Consider the following 19,994-nt stretch of genomic DNA (forward strand, 5'->3'; position numbering starts at 1 on the left):
TGCCTACTAAGATATCCATTCGGAATCTTTGGCGCTTCTGAAAGGATTACTTCACAGGAAGTTGCGTAGATGAAATCTGCCTTAAACGAGTAAGATTAGTGGCATACTGACTTGACGCGGCACGCGCAGACTTATAGGTTAATATTAGCGCAACGTATATCTACAGTGATACCTGCCGCTAGCCCTACTCGGCTAGCTGCATGTGTCCCCACTGATATGTAAGTCGTTGTATTCATATCACGAACACTCCTTCTCGCCCTGCCTAAAAGCCCAAGTTCGCAAAATTCTCGTCGTAACCCATTCCGAATTGGATCCCTTCTATCCCCAATCCTCTCTTCAAAGATTGTCCAGCGTAGGGTATTCTACCTGTTCCTCAACAGCCATGAAGAGCATTCTCGAAATTGTCCACGAGTGTGATAAGTAAATTCCGTCCCCACATCGCATCTCCCTATCAACTTGGGCTTACTAGTGCCTCCCGAGTCCTAGCTTCCCGTACTACGAACCATGTCGTACCGATGCCTACAACAGAGAGCTAGAGTCCTTATGGCTTTTCTTTCTTCCGGACGACCCTCAACCACACGGCTTTCTCTTGGACTCCATTGTTCAGCGCATGCCATGGACGCCCGACTTCCGCCTCGTTACGACCCCACATAAAGAAGTCCATCTGATCAAACAGGATCGCGAAGACTGGCAAGAAGCATGTGTCAAAGCGATTGATGACCTCCTCGATCTCGCCCGCGAGAAGAAGACTTTTCCTGGACTGGGGAAGAAGCGTGATGAACAATTCCCAATTGTAGGTGCAAGTTTTGATATCGGCATCGAACGGTCTGCGAGCTCCCTATTCGGTATCGTGGGAAGAGGGGCACACATGACCGTCTACACGCGTACGAGCTCGGGAATGAAGTTCTGGATCCCGCGGAGAAATGCGAAGAAATCCACCTGGCCGAACATGCTAGACAACACTGTCGCAGGTGGCGTGGCAAGGGGTGAGATGCCCTTTGAATGCCTTGTTCGTGAGGCTGGTGAAGAGGCCGCTTTATCAGAAGAGCTTGTACGAAGAGACACGGTGGCTGCGGGAGCTGTGACATGGTTCAATATATCTGATGAGAAGGCTGGCGGAGAACTGGGGCTTATGAATCCGGGAGTGTTGTATGTGTACGACCTGGAGGTAGGCGAGCATGTGACTTTCAAGCCAGTCGACAACGACGTGCAGAGTTTTCACTTGCTTGGTGTTGATGAGGTAAAGGAGGCGATGAGGAATGGGGAATTCAAGCCTAGCTGTGCCACAGTGATGATTGATTTTTTTGTAAGGCACGGCTTCATCACCGCAGAGAACGAGAAGGATTATACGGAGATTGTGTCGAGGCTTCATCGAAAGTTGCCCTTCAAGACAAGTCCTGGGTTTTAGACGTCATGGTTGAGGGCCCAAGCAATCCTAGAATATTCACTTATTTTACAGACTCAGGGAGGAGGTGGTAACTACAGTGAAATGCAAAAGGTTTCCTCGTGGTCTATGGTCGCGAAGCTTGTTAGGGTACGAGATATTCAAATTCATAATCATAGTGATCCGTCACTCAATGATCCCTACCAAGAGTTCTTCACCCAGTGATCTACCACCTGATGATCATATATCTAATGCTTCAGCATAGGTGCATGGAGAGCTGCGAGAAAAAGACAACAGAGCAAAGATAGTATCAGGGTTCTGAAGAATTTGAGCAGAGAGAGCGCCTTCGCTACTGAGCTTGGGGATGCGGATGGGGGGCGGAGAACGAGAAGATGGCAGTGGACGGAGAATTGAGGAGGACGGCGCACCAACTGATAGCGAGAAACCGGATGAGGTCCAATAAGGGAGGCAACGTGCTCCTGTGGTATTGTTGCTCTCAGGGTGACTGACAAAGGAAATTTTGGTATGTGTGTTGAGGCCGTCATAACACCGAAATTATTAATTCTTCCCCGCATTTATTTTTCTGTCCCAGATCTAAAAACCGGAGCAGCTCCGGGGCAATGTCTGACACTTACGGTTAAATCACTGCTAGTTTCACTCATTTTTGCTTATAGTTTCGCCCAATGCTTCCAAGTGTCGGCAGCAACTACACCGAGCTAGGCCGGGTCACTGTTCATATCCGCACTTTCCACTAGTAAATGTGCATTCTTCATGGTAGATTGGTTTGATATAGAATATAGAATGCGGGGTAACCAAGTAGCAATGAAATTATTCTTCACCGTTAGCCAGGTTTCTGCAGGACCCGACAATTTTAAATCTTTACCCTCTACCTTATTTCCTCGGGGCCTTTGAAAATATTATATCGGCAAGTGGGTGACAAACCTCGTCAACCGTCATGTTACAGGGGAAGCCTCAACTGCATTGTGATATTTCTCTATGAAGTTGTCAATTTCGAGTAACTACCGATGTGGATCTTTCTTAATTGCAAGTCTTTATTAGCAGCACGTCTGTGGGGTAATATGTTCTGACTATCTATATAACTAGCATGAAGTCCAAAGAAAAATGAGCTGCCAGTCATCATCAACACTCAGGACTTGAGTTTTACTTATCTCATTTTGCCATGCTTGTATCAAACGCTCTCTTCTTCCTCGGCCTTGCCCTGCCAGGTGCATTGGGGGCTCCATCAACGAGCTCTTTCAACTGGAAAATTTCTAAAGGCAATGGAGTCAACCTTGGTGGCTGGCTGATACAAGAAGCTGTCATCGACCCTACCTGGTGGAGCCAACATTCTGGAGGTGCCTTGGACGAATGGGGCTTGTGTGCTCATCTCGGCACTCAGTGCGGCCCTGTCCTCGAACAGCGGTACGCGACATACATTACCCCTTCGACTATTGACAAGCTCGCTGCGGCCGGCGTCAACGTTCTACGTATACCGACGACCTACGCAGCATGGGTGAAGGTCCCGGGCACCCAACTTTACACCGGGAATCAAAAGCAATTTCTCAAGAACATTGCCACATATGCCATCAATAAGTACAACATGCATATCATAGTTGATGTGCACTCTTTGCCTGGTGGTGTGAATGGAATGGGGTTTGGCGAGGCCGAGGGTCATTTCGGCTGGTTCAACAACCAGACTGCTTTGACATATTCCTACAAGGCAATTGACGCTGTTATTGCCTTTGTCCAAAGCTCCGGTTTCCCACAATCCTTCACCATTGAACCAATCAACGAGCCTGTGGACAACCCGAATATGATGTATTTCGGAACCCCGGCAGCCCTATCGGATGCAGGAGCCGCATGGACTTTGGAATACATCAAGGGCGTTATTCAACGGGTTGTTGCAACCAATCCAAATATTCCTGTGATGTTTCAAGGCAGCTTTAGAGGAGAAGCATACTGGTCACCACAGTTCCCGGCGAATACAAACCTCGTCTTTGATGTGCACAACTATTATTTTGCCGGTCGCCCAACAGATTCCGATACTGTTTCTGCCAATATCTGCTCCGACGCAAAGGCCTCTGCTGGCGATGGCAAGTTCCCTGTCTGGATCGGCGAGTGGTCTATCCAGACGGCTAGCAACAACAAACTCGCAAACCGGAGAAAGAACCTCAATACTGGTCTGTACGCCTTCAATAAATATACTCAAGGTAGTGCATACTGGACTGCGAGATTTTATGGAAACGTTCCAGTTGAGGGCGAGGGGGTACAAGGCGATTACTGGAACTATGAGTCCTTCATTGATCTTAGGTATATCAACGCAAGCGAGGGGACTCCATATTGCATATAAGTCTGTCAGTCACCGCTCGCCGTATGCGTCATGTTACTCGAAAAGCTATGCTAGCAGATTCTCGCTTTATTCGCCAGAATTACGTAGGCAGATTTCGAAGAAGAGCTACTGAGCTGTGCATATGAAAAGCTGGGAAGCCATAAGTTTGTGCTGGAAAAAGAGGAGGAAGCATCATGTGAATCGCCTAGTCTTTTCAACAATGACTAAAAATTCGGATTTAGTTTAGGTCTACGGGTTTTAAGCTCTAGCTTGGAATGAATCGCATCAATGCTTTATTACATGAAGTTGTATTTAAGTATGACTGAATCGGATGTCCTGTGATCCCTCTGTAACACCTCCAAGTCAATACTGATCCTTTCTATACATAGTCGAATGTCAATACGGCGTAACTCATCTAAAGATTAGATAATAAGCAGCATGGTACGCATGAAAAGTATTTTGAGCTTTGCGCCAATCCACCATAAAATACCTACTTCTAAATATCACTTTACCATTATAATAATAATAAAACTATTGTGGCCTTAGAGCCGGTGGGGTGGATTGTACGATTGGCTTCGAGCCCAAGACTCCGCCCCCACACGGCCCCACACAAGCCGTTCGGCTCAGAGTGGGTGAGTAAAGTTTAGGCTTCAACTCTCATCTCGGGAATAATTGTTTCTTCCGTAATACTGTCTCAACTAAATTAAACATGGATGCGGCCGGAGTGGGGAAACCGCATAACTGGACATGGATCCGGGCCATCAATAACATCCAGCAGCCTCACCCGTAGCTTACGGGTTGGTGTTAATCCCCACCAATTTCTGGTACCTATATGTCCCTATATCTCATCGCAAACAAGCCGCTTCGACATCACGCACGAATTGTTTTGTTTTATACTGATATTTCGACTTCCCTGACAGATTGACAAGCCATTCGAACAAAGCTTCGTTTGAGTTAAAACCATATATTCAACGAAAATTGGTTACAATGTCGAAATATGAAACCGTCTTAGAGGGGTATGAGCCTTTGAAAGTATTGGTGGCCGGTGGAGGAATTGGCGGCTTATCAGCTGCCATCTTCTTGCGTCGCGCAGGACATCAAGTTGAGGTTTGAAAAGCCTTTAAAACTTTCTTCGGGAGAGTCACTAATGTAGAATACAGATCTTTGAATCCTCTAGATTTGCATCCGAGGCTGGTGCTGCCATCCATATACCAAGCAATGTCAATGGCCTACTGCGAAGGATGGGCATGATCCCAGAAGACCATGGAGCAAACCAGACAGAATGGGTATCTGAATATCGACCAAATGGAGAAATGGTTTTTCAGAAGGACGTTAGACCATTGTCCTCTGTCTTTCCCTACCCTTGGCAGTTGATACATCGAGTAGATCTACACAACGCACTGAAGAGCATTGCTGTGTCACCGGAAGGGATAGGGCACCCCGTTGTCCTTAATCTGCGAAGCAAGGTCGTGTCTATTAACATTGATACACCGTCCTTGACATTAGAGGACGGATTCACGTATACCGGAGATCTGCTCATTGGCGCCGATGGGGTACACTCGAAGCTCAGATCTTCCATAGCTAAGGATTGCCCATTACCAACTCCATCTGGATCTAGTGCTTTTAGATTTTTGATACCCGCCGATGTCATCCGCGCCGACCCTAAGACTGCTCATTTCCTGGAGAGGAAAGGAGAGATGCGTCTCTTATATGGCACCGATCGACGCATTGTAATCTATCCATGCAGAAATAACACACTTATAAACTTCGTGGCCTTGCACCCCGACGAGGAGACCGAAGCCGATGGAGATAACTGGGACCAGGCAGCATCCAAAGACAGCATGCTATCTTGTTTCTCCTCGTACCCAGAGGATGTGCGACTGCTCCTTGCGAAGGCATCGGCTGAGACTATTAAATTGTGGAAACTGCTAGATCACGAGGAGCTGGGAAAAGACAATTGGGTGCGCGGGAAAGCGTGTCTGCTTGGAGATGCAGCCCATGCATTCCTTCCTCACCAGGGTCAGGGTGGTGCGCAAGCTATCGAGGATGGTGCAGCGCTTGGTGCACTTTTCCCTCTCGGTACGCAAGCATCAGATGTCCCACGTCGACTCCAACTCTACGTTCAGGCTCGTTATGATCGCGCAACACTCGTCCAAGACTTTACACGACAAGCAGCTTTTAAAACAACACATGGTAAACATGGTGGAAAAGTCATTGACCCAATGCAATTCACAGAGATAAACTTCCGGCACGATGCTTACGATCATGCACGTGGAATTCTCCTCCGAGAGCTTGCTAGGAACGCCACATACAGGCGAGCGGCCTTCTCCTTTGGACCTTCTCCTGGTCCAAGACAAGATCACATGGGGAGACTACGAAATTTGGGAGAGCATTCATATAAGACCTCCTACCTCACATTTAAAACACACAAAAGCTACATTAGCACGCTCTTACCAAGTGAAGAACTGTCAATTGACACCAACGGAAGCTGGGCAACGGCCACTCTCGCGGTTACGCGCCTGGCAAACTTGAGCTGGCTTGGTGGCCGGGGCTACTCGTTCTTCGCACTTTATATCCACAATGTCACCAGTGACAACAAGACAGCGACTGGCGCCTTGACCGATAATGAGCTCGCAACTGGAGGTGCGAAGAAAGGTGACTTTATCCCTGTCATGTTCGAGAACAAGGCAGACCCAATTATCACTGGCAGGGAAGAGCTCGGCTTTTCTAAGGTCTTTGCTACCCTGGAAGACACATCCACAGCATCTTCCTATTCGCTTAGTGCTGGGTGGGAGGGTACTGAATTCTGCACCTTGACCCTAGAGGGTCTGGTTGAAGTGCCATCAGCGGAGCCTACCACTCAGGCTCCCAGTCTTCACTGGAATGCCATTACGTCCAGCAAAGAAAGTGGCCACAACTACCGCGGAACTGTTACGGTGTACCCTCCTTTTCCTACTTCGGAAGGACAGAGAGAGTGGAAGGCTGGCGTGGCTAAGGTAAACTTCACAGACCTTGGTGGGCAGCAGCTAGTGCAAGCATTCCCCACTCTATCACACATAATCGAAGGCTTGAGAGGTATTCAGATCGTCGAGGTACTTAAGAGTGGCGTTTTGGCGTCTAGGGATATGTAGCCGGATAAATATATTGTTTAGTTTGTCAAATAACTGAGATAAGCTATATAAAACACGGCATTGTCTTCAAAGGAAAGGCCAACCTTGTACTTTCGCATTTGGATATGTATTTATAATGAGACATATATGCCTCGTCTATAATTGAAATGGAGTCAAAGTACCGTAGGGGTAAATCGCTTGCGATTAATGTCTTTAATGTTATAGTGGTTGAGTCAGAGATGATAGCGCGAGCCATGAAACATGACGCCGCAAATTATCACTCTGGGGTAACTGTCGATCATGGATTCAATGCGGGTTACAAAACCATAGGAATTATCCCAAGCATCTGACATTCAGAAAAGTAAAAAATAATTCCGTAACTTATGAATTGAATAAACACTCTAACAAGATATAGGTAGTTCTTGTCATGGGAGCAGTAATGCTTCCATATTGACCTATCTAGACCAGCCAAAACGTCTTCTTTCTTGCCCATGGTCCCAAGACGTAGAGTGGCACAGCTAATACCAAAATGGCCCATTGGATTGCGGCCATCTCCCAAAACATCTTGATTAAGCCTTCTCTTGCAAGCCAGATTGGAATACTAAGCGTGACCCCAAAGGCGACGGTATTTTTGCCCGCATTGATAAGTACCAAGGCTTCTGACCCTGTTGCTGGCCACCCGTCAACTACAACAGACAGAACAACGGACGGAACAAAGACTAGAGCAGAAACCTGCATAGCGTAACCAGCCGCAGCAGCGTATGCGCTACCTCCGTGAGCTAAGGTGTATGCGAAAAGGAGGAGACCAGGCGGAGCGATGAGGAAAGGCATGAGTAGAGCCGGCATACGATACTCTGGGATATGAGTCTCTCCGTGAGATCGTTGCCTAAGGAAGCGCGACATGTAATCGGTAAACGGTCCCGCAATAGGGTAGGCTATAACAATGCCGAGGAAAGAAGAGAGTGCGAAAAGACCAATACCGGATGCTTTGAAGAGGTAGGGAGGGGGAGACAGGAGCTGGGGGGCAACTGTAGCAATTATTACTGCGCTAGGCACTGTCAGAATGTATAATACACAGTAGTTTGCTTATGCAGAAGGAACAACAGAAATGTAGTGCTTACCCTCCAAGGAATACACCATAAGAAATGGTTGCGAAGAAAACCTGTGGTACCAAAATGAAGCGAAATGGGAGCGAAAATTGCCGAGGCCATTCGACCAGTCCGCGTGGTTCGGTACCGCGGTTCTTGAAACTGATGAGATCCCTCCAATATGACCCAGCGTAAGGCGGATTCAAATTGAGTGCTTGCGACCCAGTAGATTCTGTAGTCACTACAGGCGCATTCACTGCCTCGTTTTTATACTCAATCATCTGAACGGCCACCTTATCAGCTTCTTGTGCGGTTTCCCCGTCGTACATAACACGTCGATAGTTCGTCTCGGGAAGGAACAACAAAATCAGGACAAGATTCACTCCAATAAGGATAGCGCACAAGATGAAGAACCATCTCCAACCCTTAGCAGTAATGATGAAGCCTGCAATCATAGGCCCAATCTGAGACCCTCCGGCAAGAAAGATTGAGAATATGGCCATGGCCGTTGCAAAGTAACGCTCCATGTATAGATCTGGCGCACGTCAGCTCCAGATTATTCAATAAATCAGTGAAAACTTACCAGCAACTATTGCAGGACCAAGGGAATCGATGCTACCACCAGCGAAGCAAGCTAAGATCCGAGAAGCGACTAGGCTTTGGAATGTTGCAGCCCTGATGCTCCAGATTGTAGCAGCTAGAAAAACAAAAAGAGCAACTATGATGGTTGCACGCTTTCCTAAGCAAACTGCAGTTGGTGTCCAGAAAACATTACCGACACCGAGTGCCAACACGGGATATGAAATCACGTCCACCAACTGGGCGTTGCTAAGGTGAAACTCCATGGCGAGAGCAGCAAACCCGGTCGTAATGCCTGCCGCGTACATGTTTGCGAGAAACACCATGATGCAAATGTTTGCGAGTGCCAAATGTCTGATGTATGCTGGCCAAAACTGATAACCGTAGTATTAGCATACCGGACTTACACATGGAGCATTGGAGGTCTTTCCTACTTTTGGATCGCCAGCTGTGCATTGGGAGAAATCATTCCTTGGGGACATGATGATAGAAAGTGACTCAGTTTGGTCGTATGCATCCAGGTCCTGAGGATATTATGTGTATAAGTGACGGCGATGGGATGTGGCCGCGTATGAGCATTTGCTTCTGTTTCGTCTGTCCAAGGAGATCGGGGAAGCACATAGAATAAGGCAAAGATAAATCATTGCAGTCCAGATGTACTTCATATAATTGCGTATTGGTATAGCGCGCGGACCCGTATTTTGCAATATTGGAAATGATTCTGCGTAGTTAGCGAGACAAAGGGATAGAACCCCACATCACCCGGACCGGGGAAATGGCGGGGGTGGGGAATTTGGCAAGCAAAAGCTACCCGCCCCCGTATAACAAACACATTCTCAAGTTAAAGTAGCATATTTATCTCTGTGAGGAGCTTCATTGAATACTAGTTTTATTTCGGACAAAGCGCGAATAGACTCAAGTGTATGCGCAAATTAGGTAAGGTTGACAATAGTGCAGATTAAGTGAAAGAGATGAATTTGATCAGTTTAATAATTTGCTCCTTAGATACTCTAAATAGCAGTCTACCATTCCCCCCCAATCGCGTAACGAAAGACCTTTGTAAATACTTTTCCTCCAGTACTGCCCCACGTCTGGGCCATACCCTATGAGGTCGCATCATTAGTTTGTTATAATCTCTTTCAGTGGTTCCTTGAACATATACAAACTTACTGCATTTAAAGCGACTCCTGTAAACATGGCAAATAGGAATGCGCGTTCGATCCCGTTACTTCCGTTGGGACGTTCCTCAAAGTTTAACTGGCGATTTAATGGGCGATAGTTGGGGATGCGATTGTGGTCACGGGGCCAACCAGGAGGATTCTGGACGAGTGTTGTTGTTGAGGACGGATTCAGCGACGCATCAATATTGGCCTCGTTGGTGTCGTTTCCAGAGATGTGAACCTCGTAATCCTGTAGCGTGCTTTGGAGAGTATAGGTGATAGGGTTTGCTGTCGTCGTGACCGACATCGTGATGAAGGAAGGGAGAAATGAACGAGGAAAGTAACAGATCCAAAGGAGTCTGTGTCAGTCGTATAGGCAGGATTATTAAAATGTGAGTATGAAAAGTTAATCTTGCAGTTGGCAATTTGGGCACCAATGTTTTCGCATGAAAAAAAACCTCACAACAGCTTGTCTGTTTCTATCACCTCTGTTCACTCTCTCTCCATTGCCAGCCGCGGTCATCGGGAAGGGTCATATTCTGTTCCGGACTGGGGTGTTCCGAATATACCCCCACATTCCGTCGCCTGGAAGCATCACCTGTCAACTGCCGTTCCACGGCAGAAACTGGCGGCAAATGACAAACTTCAAAGGATGTAAATCAGATGTGTTCCATGTCATTTTACGATTAATCTTTATTCGTGTTTATTACCATCATAGCGTTTTAAATCCATTGTTGTTTCGTCCTAAACGTGTTCTCGCAATGTCTTCATTAAGCGGTCTCGAGCAGCTCCGCGCAGCTGCAATTGATGGTAGGACAGAGAACGTCAGGCACAGGCAGAACGAAATCCAAAAGCTTCATTTATGCCTCCGCGAAAATGCCGCTACCATCTTGTCCTCCATTACCAAGGACTCAGATAGCGGCTCATCGAACACCAGCCTTGAGTCGGAGGCAGAGTTCTGGCTGACCATGAATGCCGTTGAACAACAATACGACGGGCTCGATTTTGAGGCATCGATCAAACAAGAGTATTTGATTGTTACCGGGGCCAACAACCAGGGTCGGAGAATTGGGAAGGGTGTGGTTGTTATTCGTCCGACGACACACACGCGGTTCTATTCCATCATAGTTCCGCTTGTAACTGCCATAGCGGCTGGGAGCTGTACAGCTTTAGAGGTGAGATTCTGCAATCAAATACTATGAAACGACACGCCATTGATACAAACTCTGCGACAGCTTGCAGATACGATGTTGAATGTTGACTCGGTATTGAAAGATATTCTACCTAAATCGTTAGACCCTGACACATTCTGCATCATAAACGCAACTCTTTACAGCCAGGAACATGTATTCCTTGTCGACCAAACAGCACAGAGCAATGTATCTTCTGTAGACCGGCTTTGCTCGAACTATTCTGCGCGTGCAATTGCGATAGTCGATCGCGATGCCGACATTGAATTTGCAGCAAAAACTATCGTTAAAGCGCGCTTCTCCTTTCAAGGAACTTCACCATACAGCCCCGATTTGATTGTTGTCAATGAGTACATCAAGGACGAGTTTACTGAAGCATGCTCTCGTTATGCTGGGAAATTCTTTCCCTCCATGTCGAAATCGATAACAGTACGGAACAACAACTTCTTAGAAACCAAGAAAGCCCTGAAAGCTGCGGAAGAGAAGGGCGAAGTCACCACATCTGGAACGACACTATTCAAGATTGTGGATATTCATGATAGGTAGGTCGTGTTAAAACGTTCATGTTTTACGACGGTTAGCATTCTATCGTTCTCCGGTGCTGATACTTTCTAGGAGCTGTCCTATGACCAAGATGAAAATCAGTGGTTATTGCCTCTCCATAATCTCATCGAGCAGCCTAGTTGACAGCGTCAGCATCAGCAAACTAAGGTGAATTCCGTTCTTTCCCAAAACCCTTATATTCGATCTTGCTAATGCGACATAGCCCCGACCTTCTTGCACTCTACACCTTCTCTGACCCAGCAACGGCTAAATTTCTCTCTCAGCATGTCAATGCCCACACAAGTTTTGCCAACTCTATCCCCTCGCACATACTCGTTGGGCCTGCTGCGCCCATTACCCCCGTCCCCGCACCACCACACCACAAATATAGCACCAACATGTTCTCGTCACCACGGCCACAATACATCGCCTTGCCGGCACCATCTAGCAACCTCGCACTGATTGACGACATGCTAGCCAGGTTCTACGAGCCTGCGGGACAGAGCTCGGCTCTGGTGAAATTGAGAGGAAAGGTGGTAGGAAAAGATGGAAAAGCCGCAAAGCTTTTGAAACCAAAGAAGGTACAGCCAGAGGGGAGTCAGTTGGGATTTTTTGAGCAGGGAATTTTATTAGGTGCAGGATTGGTTTTGACGGTTATCATTTCGACGGCGATTGGGGGGATTTGGGTGGTGAAGCGCTCGATTAAGGAACAGCGGCCCCTGTAGCAGTTGACATTAGATATGGGATTGGAAGGTGTATTCGGAGAGAAAAGATATGTACTAGAGAAGTGGATTATGATGCAGGCATAAGGAAGTAGTCAGTTTTACATAATCAAAATATTTAGGTGTAACGTAATTCACATACGAGTCGCCCACACAAGCGAGTCGCCCACCAAAACACCAAAACGCGTCAACTTAACAAAAGTCAACATGCCACTACCAACACAAGCCCAATCCTCTAATCAAGAGGGTCGAATACTATTAGCTATTAATGCAATTAAACAAGGCCAGTTTCAAAGTGTTCGAGCAGCTGCAGCATCGTACGATATCCCCCGAACGACCTTACGCGATCGGATTCACGGAATGGCTTCCCGACGTGATTCTATTCCTAACTTACAGAAGTTGACTCCGTACGAAGAGTCAGCTCTCGTTCGGTACATCCTTGACCTAGATTCACGTGGATTTCCGCCCCGGCCGCAAGGTGTGCAAGAAATGGCTGACCTTCTACTCTCCGAACGAGGCGAGAGCTCTGTTGGGAAGAACTAGACTACCAACTTCATAAAACGTCGTACGGAAATTAAAGCAAAGTTTAGCTGGAAGTACGATTATAAACGAGCAAAATGTGAAGATCCTAAGATAATTCAAGAGTGGTTTTCTCTCGTACGAAACACAGTTGCAAAATATAGTATTTTAGAGCAGGATATCTACAACTTTGATGAAGCAGGGTTTGCTATGGGAGTTATTGCTACTGCTAAGGTGGTTACAAGCTTAGAGTCAAAGAGTAGTCGTGCGAAGACTATACAGCTAGGAAATAGAGAGTAGGTGTCAATTATCTAAGGTGTTAATTCGTACGGATGGGCACTCCCGCCGTTCATCATTTTTAAGGCGCAGAATCACCTCTCTGCTTAGTACAAGGACTTAGGATTACCAGACGATTAGGTGATTACGCTAAGTGAGAATGGGTGGACTTCGAATTCAATTGGGTACAAGTGGATTCAACACTTCAATCAGCATACAAATGCTCGTACGATCGGAACGTATCGCCTTCTTATTCTTAACAGACATGAGAGCCACCTCTCTGCTCAATTTCAACACTACTGTACAGAACGGAAGATAATTACCCTCTATATGCTACCACACTCGTCGCACATTCTTCAGCCACTTGACGTGAGCTGCTTTACTCCACTAAAGCTTTCGTACGGACGTCAGATTAAAACCTTCGTACGGAACAAGCTAAACCATATCACGAAGCTTGAGTTTCTCTCTGCATTTAAGGAAGCATTTAAAGCTACATTTACAGAGCAGAACATTAAGAGTGGATTCCGAGCTATAGGGCTAGTTCCGTACGAGCCATAGAGTGTCCTCTCTCACTTAAATCTACACTTAAGAACTCCGACTCCTCCTATAGTTGAGAGTGACAATTGGACTTCAAAGACTCCTTAAACTATAAGGGAGCTTGACTTTCAAACAGAGCACGTTAGGAACCGCATTATACAGCATCAGAATAGCTCTCCTAGCTCAATTACTAACGCACTAAGCCGGCTTGCTAAAGGAGCTCAGGTTATGATGCATTCTGCTACTCTACTTAAGGCAGAAGTTAAGGCTCTACAAGCAGCAAATGAACAGAAAAAGAGGAGGGAAAGGAAGCGTAAGAGGCGTATAATGCAAGGGGGAACCCTCTCCGTACGAGATGCAGAGGATATCCTTCAAAGTGCTGAGGTTGATGCTCAAGTCCGTACGGAGGTGGCAAGTAGGACTACTCAGCAGGTGGGTTCTACAGGCCGACAGAAGCGCTGCGGCTTATGTGGTATTATGGGCCATAACTCCCGTACGTGCAAGAGGCACGAGGATTCAATTACGATCGAATAAGGGTCATTATATAGGGTGGTGGTGTAGTAGTAGGCAGTAATAGTCAATTTTGGTGTTTTGGTGGGCGACTCGCTTGTGTGGGCGACTCGTATGTGAATTACGTTATTTATTCTGATTTTAATTAACTTACTATTAAACGCCATATATTAACAGTCGTGTCTCTAATCAGCTATAATAAGGGTAAGGTAACAACGTAGCTTATAAACTAATTATTTTAAACGTCGAATACTTCATTCAACTCTTTGCACCGCCCGTGGGCCACTTTCCTAATGTAAACTGACTATTGCACATATTCCGCAACTCCCAGTCCTCAGCCCCCACAGTCGCGGACAAGCCAATATCTTCAAAAGATCCACACAAGCCAGCAACAAACATAGCCGCCATGAAATGATCATCGGTTCCATGTGCATCGCGGTACTTTGGGACCTTCATCAGCATAGTCATAGCGCGACGAAGCTCAGGGCCCGATTTCTTGGTGATGGCGTCTTCGAATTCCTGGCGGAAATCCAGCATTTCGCGGTCGGGCGGTGTTTCCAAGGCAAAGTTATCTAGATGGGAGTCATTAGAGTTTCCAAAATATAAAAATATTGTACTTCAGGGGATGAGCGTGGCATACCGCGGAATTGCAACATTTGGAACCAGTTATTCCGGTACAAGTTGTGAACGGCACCTCCGGTGCCAATAAAAAGAACATTCTCTTTCCTCAGCGGACGCAGTGCTGAGCCCACCTTCACGTGGTAGTGAGGATCGTAGCGGGCGTTCATACTGATAATTGTCGTGGGCGGAGAACCACCAGGGAACATGCGGATAAGGATGAGATAGGTATCATGAATCCAGTCAAACTTGTCGTTGAGTTTGGCCTTCAGCCCACTAGTTTTCAGTAGATCGACACATCGACTAGCCATAGGGAGATCAGGGACTAGCTCGTAGTCCATGTATTTTGCAGGGTCAACATAGGCAACGGGGGATTTGGCCGGCGTGGGTTTAGCGGCGACTTCTATTTCGTCGCCGGAGGTAGCCCAGTGTGCACCCTAAAGGAGATACAGATGTGAGCAATAAAATTTCAATTACGCAGCAAAAAAGGAATTGAGAGATAGACGACAAGCTTACCATCATGACAACATGCTCGACTTTGTTTGCAAGGGCTTCGTCGCCGCATTGCTTCCAGTAGGTGGCCGACGCCGACTCCTCGCCCAACATCATAGTGGAACCATGGGAGAAGAAGTGTACAGGAGTAAGCTGAGACTTAGCCATGATGAGTATGCTCTGTTCCGACAGAAGACTGGGCGGAGATGCTGATATGGGCGAGAAATAGGATGTGAGAGCGGCAATAGACACAAGCCGGAAAAGGCGAGGTAACGGATAGTATATTTTTGGTAAGAGGGACGTTAGATACGGCACTGAACTGTTCGTGACTGTGGAAGCCAATGGGGCGATTGTGAGAAGGTGATTATCATGTTGTTGATGCTAGAATCTGACCACTGGTGATATAGCTGGAACCTCGGAGTTTGAAGATACGCGGCTAACCGAATTAAAACTTCCGTTGTAAAGACCCAATGGGTCTCGAAATGGCAACGAACCATGTTTGGTTTCTCTCCGGGTCAACTGCTGTGCATAGTTGAGACATATCGAGTGAAGTCCTGTGATACTTACCGGGTCCGGTGGGGGGATGTTGATGGGGAGTACCGGGGACTGCGGTCGCGGCGGTTGGTTGACACCATGTGCACGTACCCTTACCAGCCGCAAGGATTAGGCGTGACGTGAGGGTGAGGGGCCGGTGGAGCAAGCGAGAATATGAACGACACGAGTCTGAGCTCGGGTCACTGAGAGTAAAAGTGCCCCTGTTTCGTATAAAAAATATATAATCACCTGTACTGGTGTTGTAAAATGTAGAAAATATTGCCCCCTTTACGCGGAGATGCACCTCTCTCACTACTAAACTAGCAGACGTAAACTAGAGGGGCTGCATTTACGGAAGCGGAGCGGATTCAAACATGAAAAGTGCCATTATATACCCCTCCCACCAAATCCTCTGCTGTGTGTATATAATATCATTAATTTGGACTTTTGGGAGGATTCCTCTATCCTTGCGATAATATATTGCCTCTGCATCCTAAGCTCTCTGAATAAGTATGCGATCGTTGTCTAAGGGTTTTCAAAGCAAGGGCGAGGTTGACCGGAAAAGGCAGACAGCTGAAGAGAACGTCGAAGAGGCAAAGGAAAAGGAAAGCAAAGAAAAGATACCTATAACCTCATAATATTTATTTACTACTTTAAATGTTTTTCATAATTGTTCGTGTAACTATGAAGTCCTCTTGAGGAATGATGATGCGTAGATCCATACATATAGGTGCCGAAGTTCACACTTGTGCCTGGACCCATCTTACCCCGCCATTAGCGTTATGCGCTAGAGTGGGTCATACATTGGACGAAGTCCACATAAATTCTTATTGTCCCACGACAGCTCTATTTAGTTTTGAGCCTCCTAGCTTGACCGTCGGGACCACCTTCGGCCGGCCACTGCCTTCCTCATTCACTCCACGGCCCAAGTAAGTATAAGCAGAGGATGCCTGACGCACCGACGACGCAAAACCCGGCTGGACCGAGATCTACGCCGACAGGCTCAAATGCCGAGGGCATGGGTCGTGAAAATGATGAGCTAGACAACACTGAAGCCGGCGGCGGTCGGTCCAATCGTAAACGACAGCGACAGCATCCTAAGGCACCAGTCACGCACCAATGCGGGATCTGTCAACGGACATATGAGCGTGCAGACAGGCTAAGCCGCCATCTAATGACTCATGAGAACGCACGGCGTTATCTATGCCAACGATGCCAGAAGAGCTTCAATAGAGCAGACCTTCTGACTCGACACATGACAACGCACAACCGAAACAATGATGGGTCAGGCCTTGATCATGGCACCATTAACCGTACCGACCGGGTAGGCCAGGCATGCCTTGCATGTGCAGCCGCAAAAGCCCGCTGTGAGAACAACAAGCCATGCCGACGCTGCCAGAGTAAGGACATCACGTGCGAGGTGCCCAACCTGACATCGAAAAATGCGCTGTGGCAGATGTCTAATAACGGAGCGTCCCAAAGCCGCTCTCCTGATATATTGGACCGGGATAGTGGTATAACAGCAACGCAGCCGCTTCCATCGAGGAGACGACAGCAGCAACCGCGGTTACAACAACGACATCGGCCACAACAACAGCCACAGGGAGAGGAAGAAGAAGAGGGCGAGGGTGAAGATGGGGACGAGGAAGAAGGGCACCAATACGAAGATAATGGCCAAGAGCTATATCAACAGCCGCAGATACAGCATTCTGTCAATGGCGCTTTCGCGATTGACGAGCAACCAACTGGGCTCTTTAACGCAAGCCAAAGCTCTAACATTCGCGCCAACCAGCTTCAAATCAATAATGGTACCACGAACCATGAAGTTGCTCCTCAAACATGGGTTGAAACCGCAACTGATCAGGTAGAGACATACGTCATGCATTCTATGTCTGTGGGTGAGAACCAGCTCGTCTTCGACAATATCATGAATGAGGTTCAGTTTATGCCTTACATAGTTGATTTCAATAATCAGAACCTTGATACTGAACTCTTTAACTTTACTTTTCAAGAAACACAACTGGGTACATTTCCAGCTCCGCCAATTATAGAGGATAATAATAACGAATCTGTGGACGACGAAACATCAGGACGATCCCCACGGCTGACTCGTGACGTCCGTGCCGGCTACGCTGCTTTCAAACGCTCGCCGTGGCTTTGGACGCCACGGCAACTAGACCGTGCCCTTCAGGATGGAGAAAACTTAACGCTGGATGAGGACAGCATGTCGTCTGCACTAACCCCGAACTCTTCGGGCCTAGCGCCTAACGTTCCAAGCTGTGGCTTCCCTACAATCAAATCGGGAATTCGTGATAAGATGTTTTATTTGGTCGCGACGATGGACAAATATACTAACCGCATTCCTGATTTTCCCTCTGTGGATGTTATTAATCACGTCGTGGAAGCCTTTTTCGTTCGGCAAACTTATCAAGTAGATAACTGGATTCACATACCAAGTGTGTTAGAATTTATCCCCGAACTAGGGTTGGCAATGGTGGTTGCTGGTTCAGCCGTTATCGCGGTGCCCGCAATATGGAAGATGGGCCTTGTTCTCCAGGACGTCATCCGAGTTAAGCTTGGAGAGATGGTAAGAACTTTGATTTGCGATTACAGAACCATATTAACTAGGTAGTATAGTGGGAACGGCAGAATAGTGCTACACGAAGCCTACAGCCACTGCAGGCGTGGATGCTTTCATTAGATGCGGGACTATGGAGTGGATTCCAAAGGCAAATGGAACTCGCCGAGAGTTTTGAGCAAACCTTGATCACAGTGTGTCCACCCAGGCGTTATTCTGGATATTGATTCTTCTTGCAAGATATGAGATTATGTGCTAACTGAAGGCAGATGATGCGTCGTGGTGGTATGTTTGGATCGACGGCTGACACACAAAGTCTCATACCTCACGAATCAGATGAGGGGAAAGTTCTCGAAACAAAGTGGAAGAAATGGATACAACTAGAGTCGTTCAAAAGGTTAGTCGAAGACCTATTGGCAAGGCCATATTTAGTACTGACCTATCCTTGAGACTATCTATACATTTATTTCTACATGATACTCGGGCATCGATTGCCCTTCAAAAAAATCCGCTGATCTCAATCACGGAAATTACAATCTCATTGCCAACCGCTCGGATCTTCTACCTTGCTGGCTCCGCTACAGAGTGGAAATCTTGTTTTCTCGAGCAAAGAGTTCCTCCGCTGGCGCAAGCGTCAATTCAACTAATTGACGTGATGCACGATATGAGCGTACTGGACAACCTCCACTCAGAAATCGACGTTGCTCTCTGCTACACAGCCGCAACTCACGGCTTCTGGGGCCAAATCTGGGCATTTCGCGAATCTTGGAAGTTTTATAATGTTGACGTAGATAAAGATTCGGTGCATCGTCTATGGCTTATGACACAGCAGCGCGAACTCTACCAACAAGTTAAGATCTTTGAGGAAGCTCTGGTCGCCAAGCCAATTCCGCAATGCGAGCTACTCGTAATAATTGAGCTCCTTCTCATGATCCTTCACGTTTCAGCTGAGGAACTCACGCGCTTTGCTGGCAAGTATGGCGAGGAAGCAGCATCGAGGGCATTCGTGAGCCTAGACAAGTGGTCTGCTACGGAGCAAGCAAGAAAGGCAGTATGGCATGCGGGGCAGGTATTACGTTGGGCAGCAGTAATGCCTCCTGCTGAGCTGCGGGATTTCTATGCCATCGCTGTTTATTTTGCCAGTCTGGCGCTATGGGCATTTGGGCACGTGTCAGCCTCTAAAGACCACACAAATGACCCGGTAAATCGACATACCCCGGCCTCTCTGGATTCTACTAGCAAAAGCACCTTTGTCGTTCTTAACAGCGATGAGACCTCTAATGCTCGCTTATTCATTGCTGGTCGTCAAATCACGCCAGTCCTGGCAGCCGTGGTATTCAACTGGCACTCGAAACGGCCAGAGGCTCAAGACGGCGCACTCATTCAATTAGACGATCCAAACGCTGTTCTGCAGATGGCTCGGGACTTGTATCGAAATAATTTCCCGTTCAAGGGCGAGCCCTTGCCGCCGCTGGTTGAGAACATTGGGAACTTGATGAGAGACCTTGGCAGTTTGCCTCAAAATCGATTTTCACGATGTGTAAGCCCAATGGAATGAGGCCTACCTATGGCGGGATTAAGTAATGAGAATGGATCTATGAATATGTCTGTACTCGACTACTATTAGTTTTTGTTTTCGGATACAGCCAACACATATTTGTAGAACAGCTAGTGTCCAATTGCTCACTTAAATGAATTCAGTACAGTGATTGTAAACATAGCTCATGGTCTCAAAGGGCAGCGCTTGCATGTGTAGATGAGAAGCTGCAGGCTATTTAGTAAGGCGAGTCGGCTTTCAATGTGAATGATTTAGGAAAACAATAGA

General features: G+C 47.2%; 8 protein-coding genes across 8 annotated transcripts; 5 read left to right on the forward strand and 3 right to left on the reverse strand.

Moving 5' to 3' along the window:
- The first annotated feature begins 246 nt into the window (after positions 1-246).
- Positions 247-2,128, forward strand: VE01_03139 (uncharacterized protein). The gene is made up of 3 exons (XM_018272637.2): positions 247-420; positions 487-1,593; positions 1,650-2,128. The coding sequence occupies exons 1-2, from the start codon at positions 383-385 to the stop codon at positions 1,406-1,408; spliced, it is 960 nt and encodes a 319-aa protein (XP_018132001.2). The 5' UTR covers positions 247-382; the 3' UTR covers positions 1,409-1,593; positions 1,650-2,128.
- A 436-nt stretch (positions 2,129-2,564) lies between these two features.
- VE01_03140 (uncharacterized protein) lies at positions 2,565-3,899 on the forward strand (the record flags this gene model as incomplete). The annotated part of the gene is made up of 1 exon (XM_018272638.2): positions 2,565-3,899. The coding sequence occupies one exon, from the start codon at positions 2,565-2,567 to the stop codon at positions 3,732-3,734; it is 1,170 nt and encodes a 389-aa protein (XP_018132133.1). The 3' UTR covers positions 3,735-3,899.
- A 462-nt stretch (positions 3,900-4,361) lies between these two features.
- Positions 4,362-6,848, forward strand: VE01_03141 (uncharacterized protein). The gene is made up of 3 exons (XM_018272639.2): positions 4,362-4,537; positions 4,634-4,820; positions 4,874-6,848. The coding sequence occupies exons 2-3, from the start codon at positions 4,701-4,703 to the stop codon at positions 6,842-6,844; spliced, it is 2,091 nt and encodes a 696-aa protein (XP_018132132.1). The 5' UTR covers positions 4,362-4,537; positions 4,634-4,700; the 3' UTR covers positions 6,845-6,848.
- Positions 6,849-7,241: 393 nt separating this feature from the next.
- VE01_03142 (uncharacterized protein) lies at positions 7,242-9,093 on the reverse strand. The gene is made up of 4 exons (XM_059463508.1): positions 8,925-9,093; positions 8,495-8,864; positions 7,945-8,446; positions 7,242-7,871 (listed from the first exon to the last, which is right to left on the reverse strand). Exons 1-4 carry the CDS (start codon positions 8,970-8,972, stop codon positions 7,283-7,285), a joined length of 1,509 nt encoding a protein of 502 aa, XP_059319850.1. The 5' UTR covers positions 8,973-9,093; the 3' UTR covers positions 7,242-7,282.
- A 376-nt stretch (positions 9,094-9,469) lies between these two features.
- Positions 9,470-10,119, reverse strand: VE01_03143 (uncharacterized protein). The gene is made up of 2 exons (XM_018272641.2): positions 9,661-10,119; positions 9,470-9,593 (listed from the first exon to the last, which is right to left on the reverse strand). Exons 1-2 carry the CDS (start codon positions 9,955-9,957, stop codon positions 9,513-9,515), a joined length of 378 nt encoding a protein of 125 aa, XP_018132134.1. The 5' UTR covers positions 9,958-10,119; the 3' UTR covers positions 9,470-9,512.
- Positions 10,120-10,411: 292 nt separating this feature from the next.
- VE01_03144 (uncharacterized protein) lies at positions 10,412-12,181 on the forward strand (the record flags this gene model as incomplete). The annotated part of the gene is made up of 4 exons (XM_018272642.2): positions 10,412-10,825; positions 10,886-11,382; positions 11,456-11,551; positions 11,607-12,181. The coding sequence occupies 4 exons, from the start codon at positions 10,412-10,414 to the stop codon at positions 12,106-12,108; spliced, it is 1,509 nt and encodes a 502-aa protein (XP_018132129.1). The 3' UTR covers positions 12,109-12,181.
- A 2,024-nt stretch (positions 12,182-14,205) lies between these two features.
- Positions 14,206-15,652, reverse strand: VE01_03145 (uncharacterized protein; the record flags this gene model as incomplete). The annotated part of the gene is made up of 3 exons (XM_018272643.2): positions 15,082-15,652; positions 14,588-15,002; positions 14,206-14,519 (listed from the first exon to the last, which is right to left on the reverse strand). Exons 1-3 carry the CDS (start codon positions 15,223-15,225, stop codon positions 14,206-14,208), a joined length of 873 nt encoding a protein of 290 aa, XP_018132128.1. The 5' UTR covers positions 15,226-15,652.
- An 885-nt stretch (positions 15,653-16,537) lies between these two features.
- Positions 16,538-19,727, forward strand: VE01_03146 (uncharacterized protein; the record flags this gene model as incomplete). Its single annotated transcript, XM_018272644.1, has 4 exons — positions 16,538-18,178; positions 18,229-18,363; positions 18,439-18,566; positions 18,620-19,727. The coding sequence occupies 4 exons, from the start codon at positions 16,538-16,540 to the stop codon at positions 19,725-19,727; spliced, it is 3,012 nt and encodes a 1,003-aa protein (XP_018132131.1).
- Positions 19,728-19,994: the final 267 nt, after the last annotated feature.

The sequence above is a fragment of the Pseudogymnoascus verrucosus genome (genome assembly GCF_001662655.1).
Source record: "Pseudogymnoascus verrucosus strain UAMH 10579 unplaced genomic scaffold scaffold_12, whole genome shotgun sequence".
NCBI classification, from domain to species: Eukaryota; Fungi; Ascomycota; class Leotiomycetes; order Thelebolales; family Thelebolaceae; genus Pseudogymnoascus; species Pseudogymnoascus verrucosus.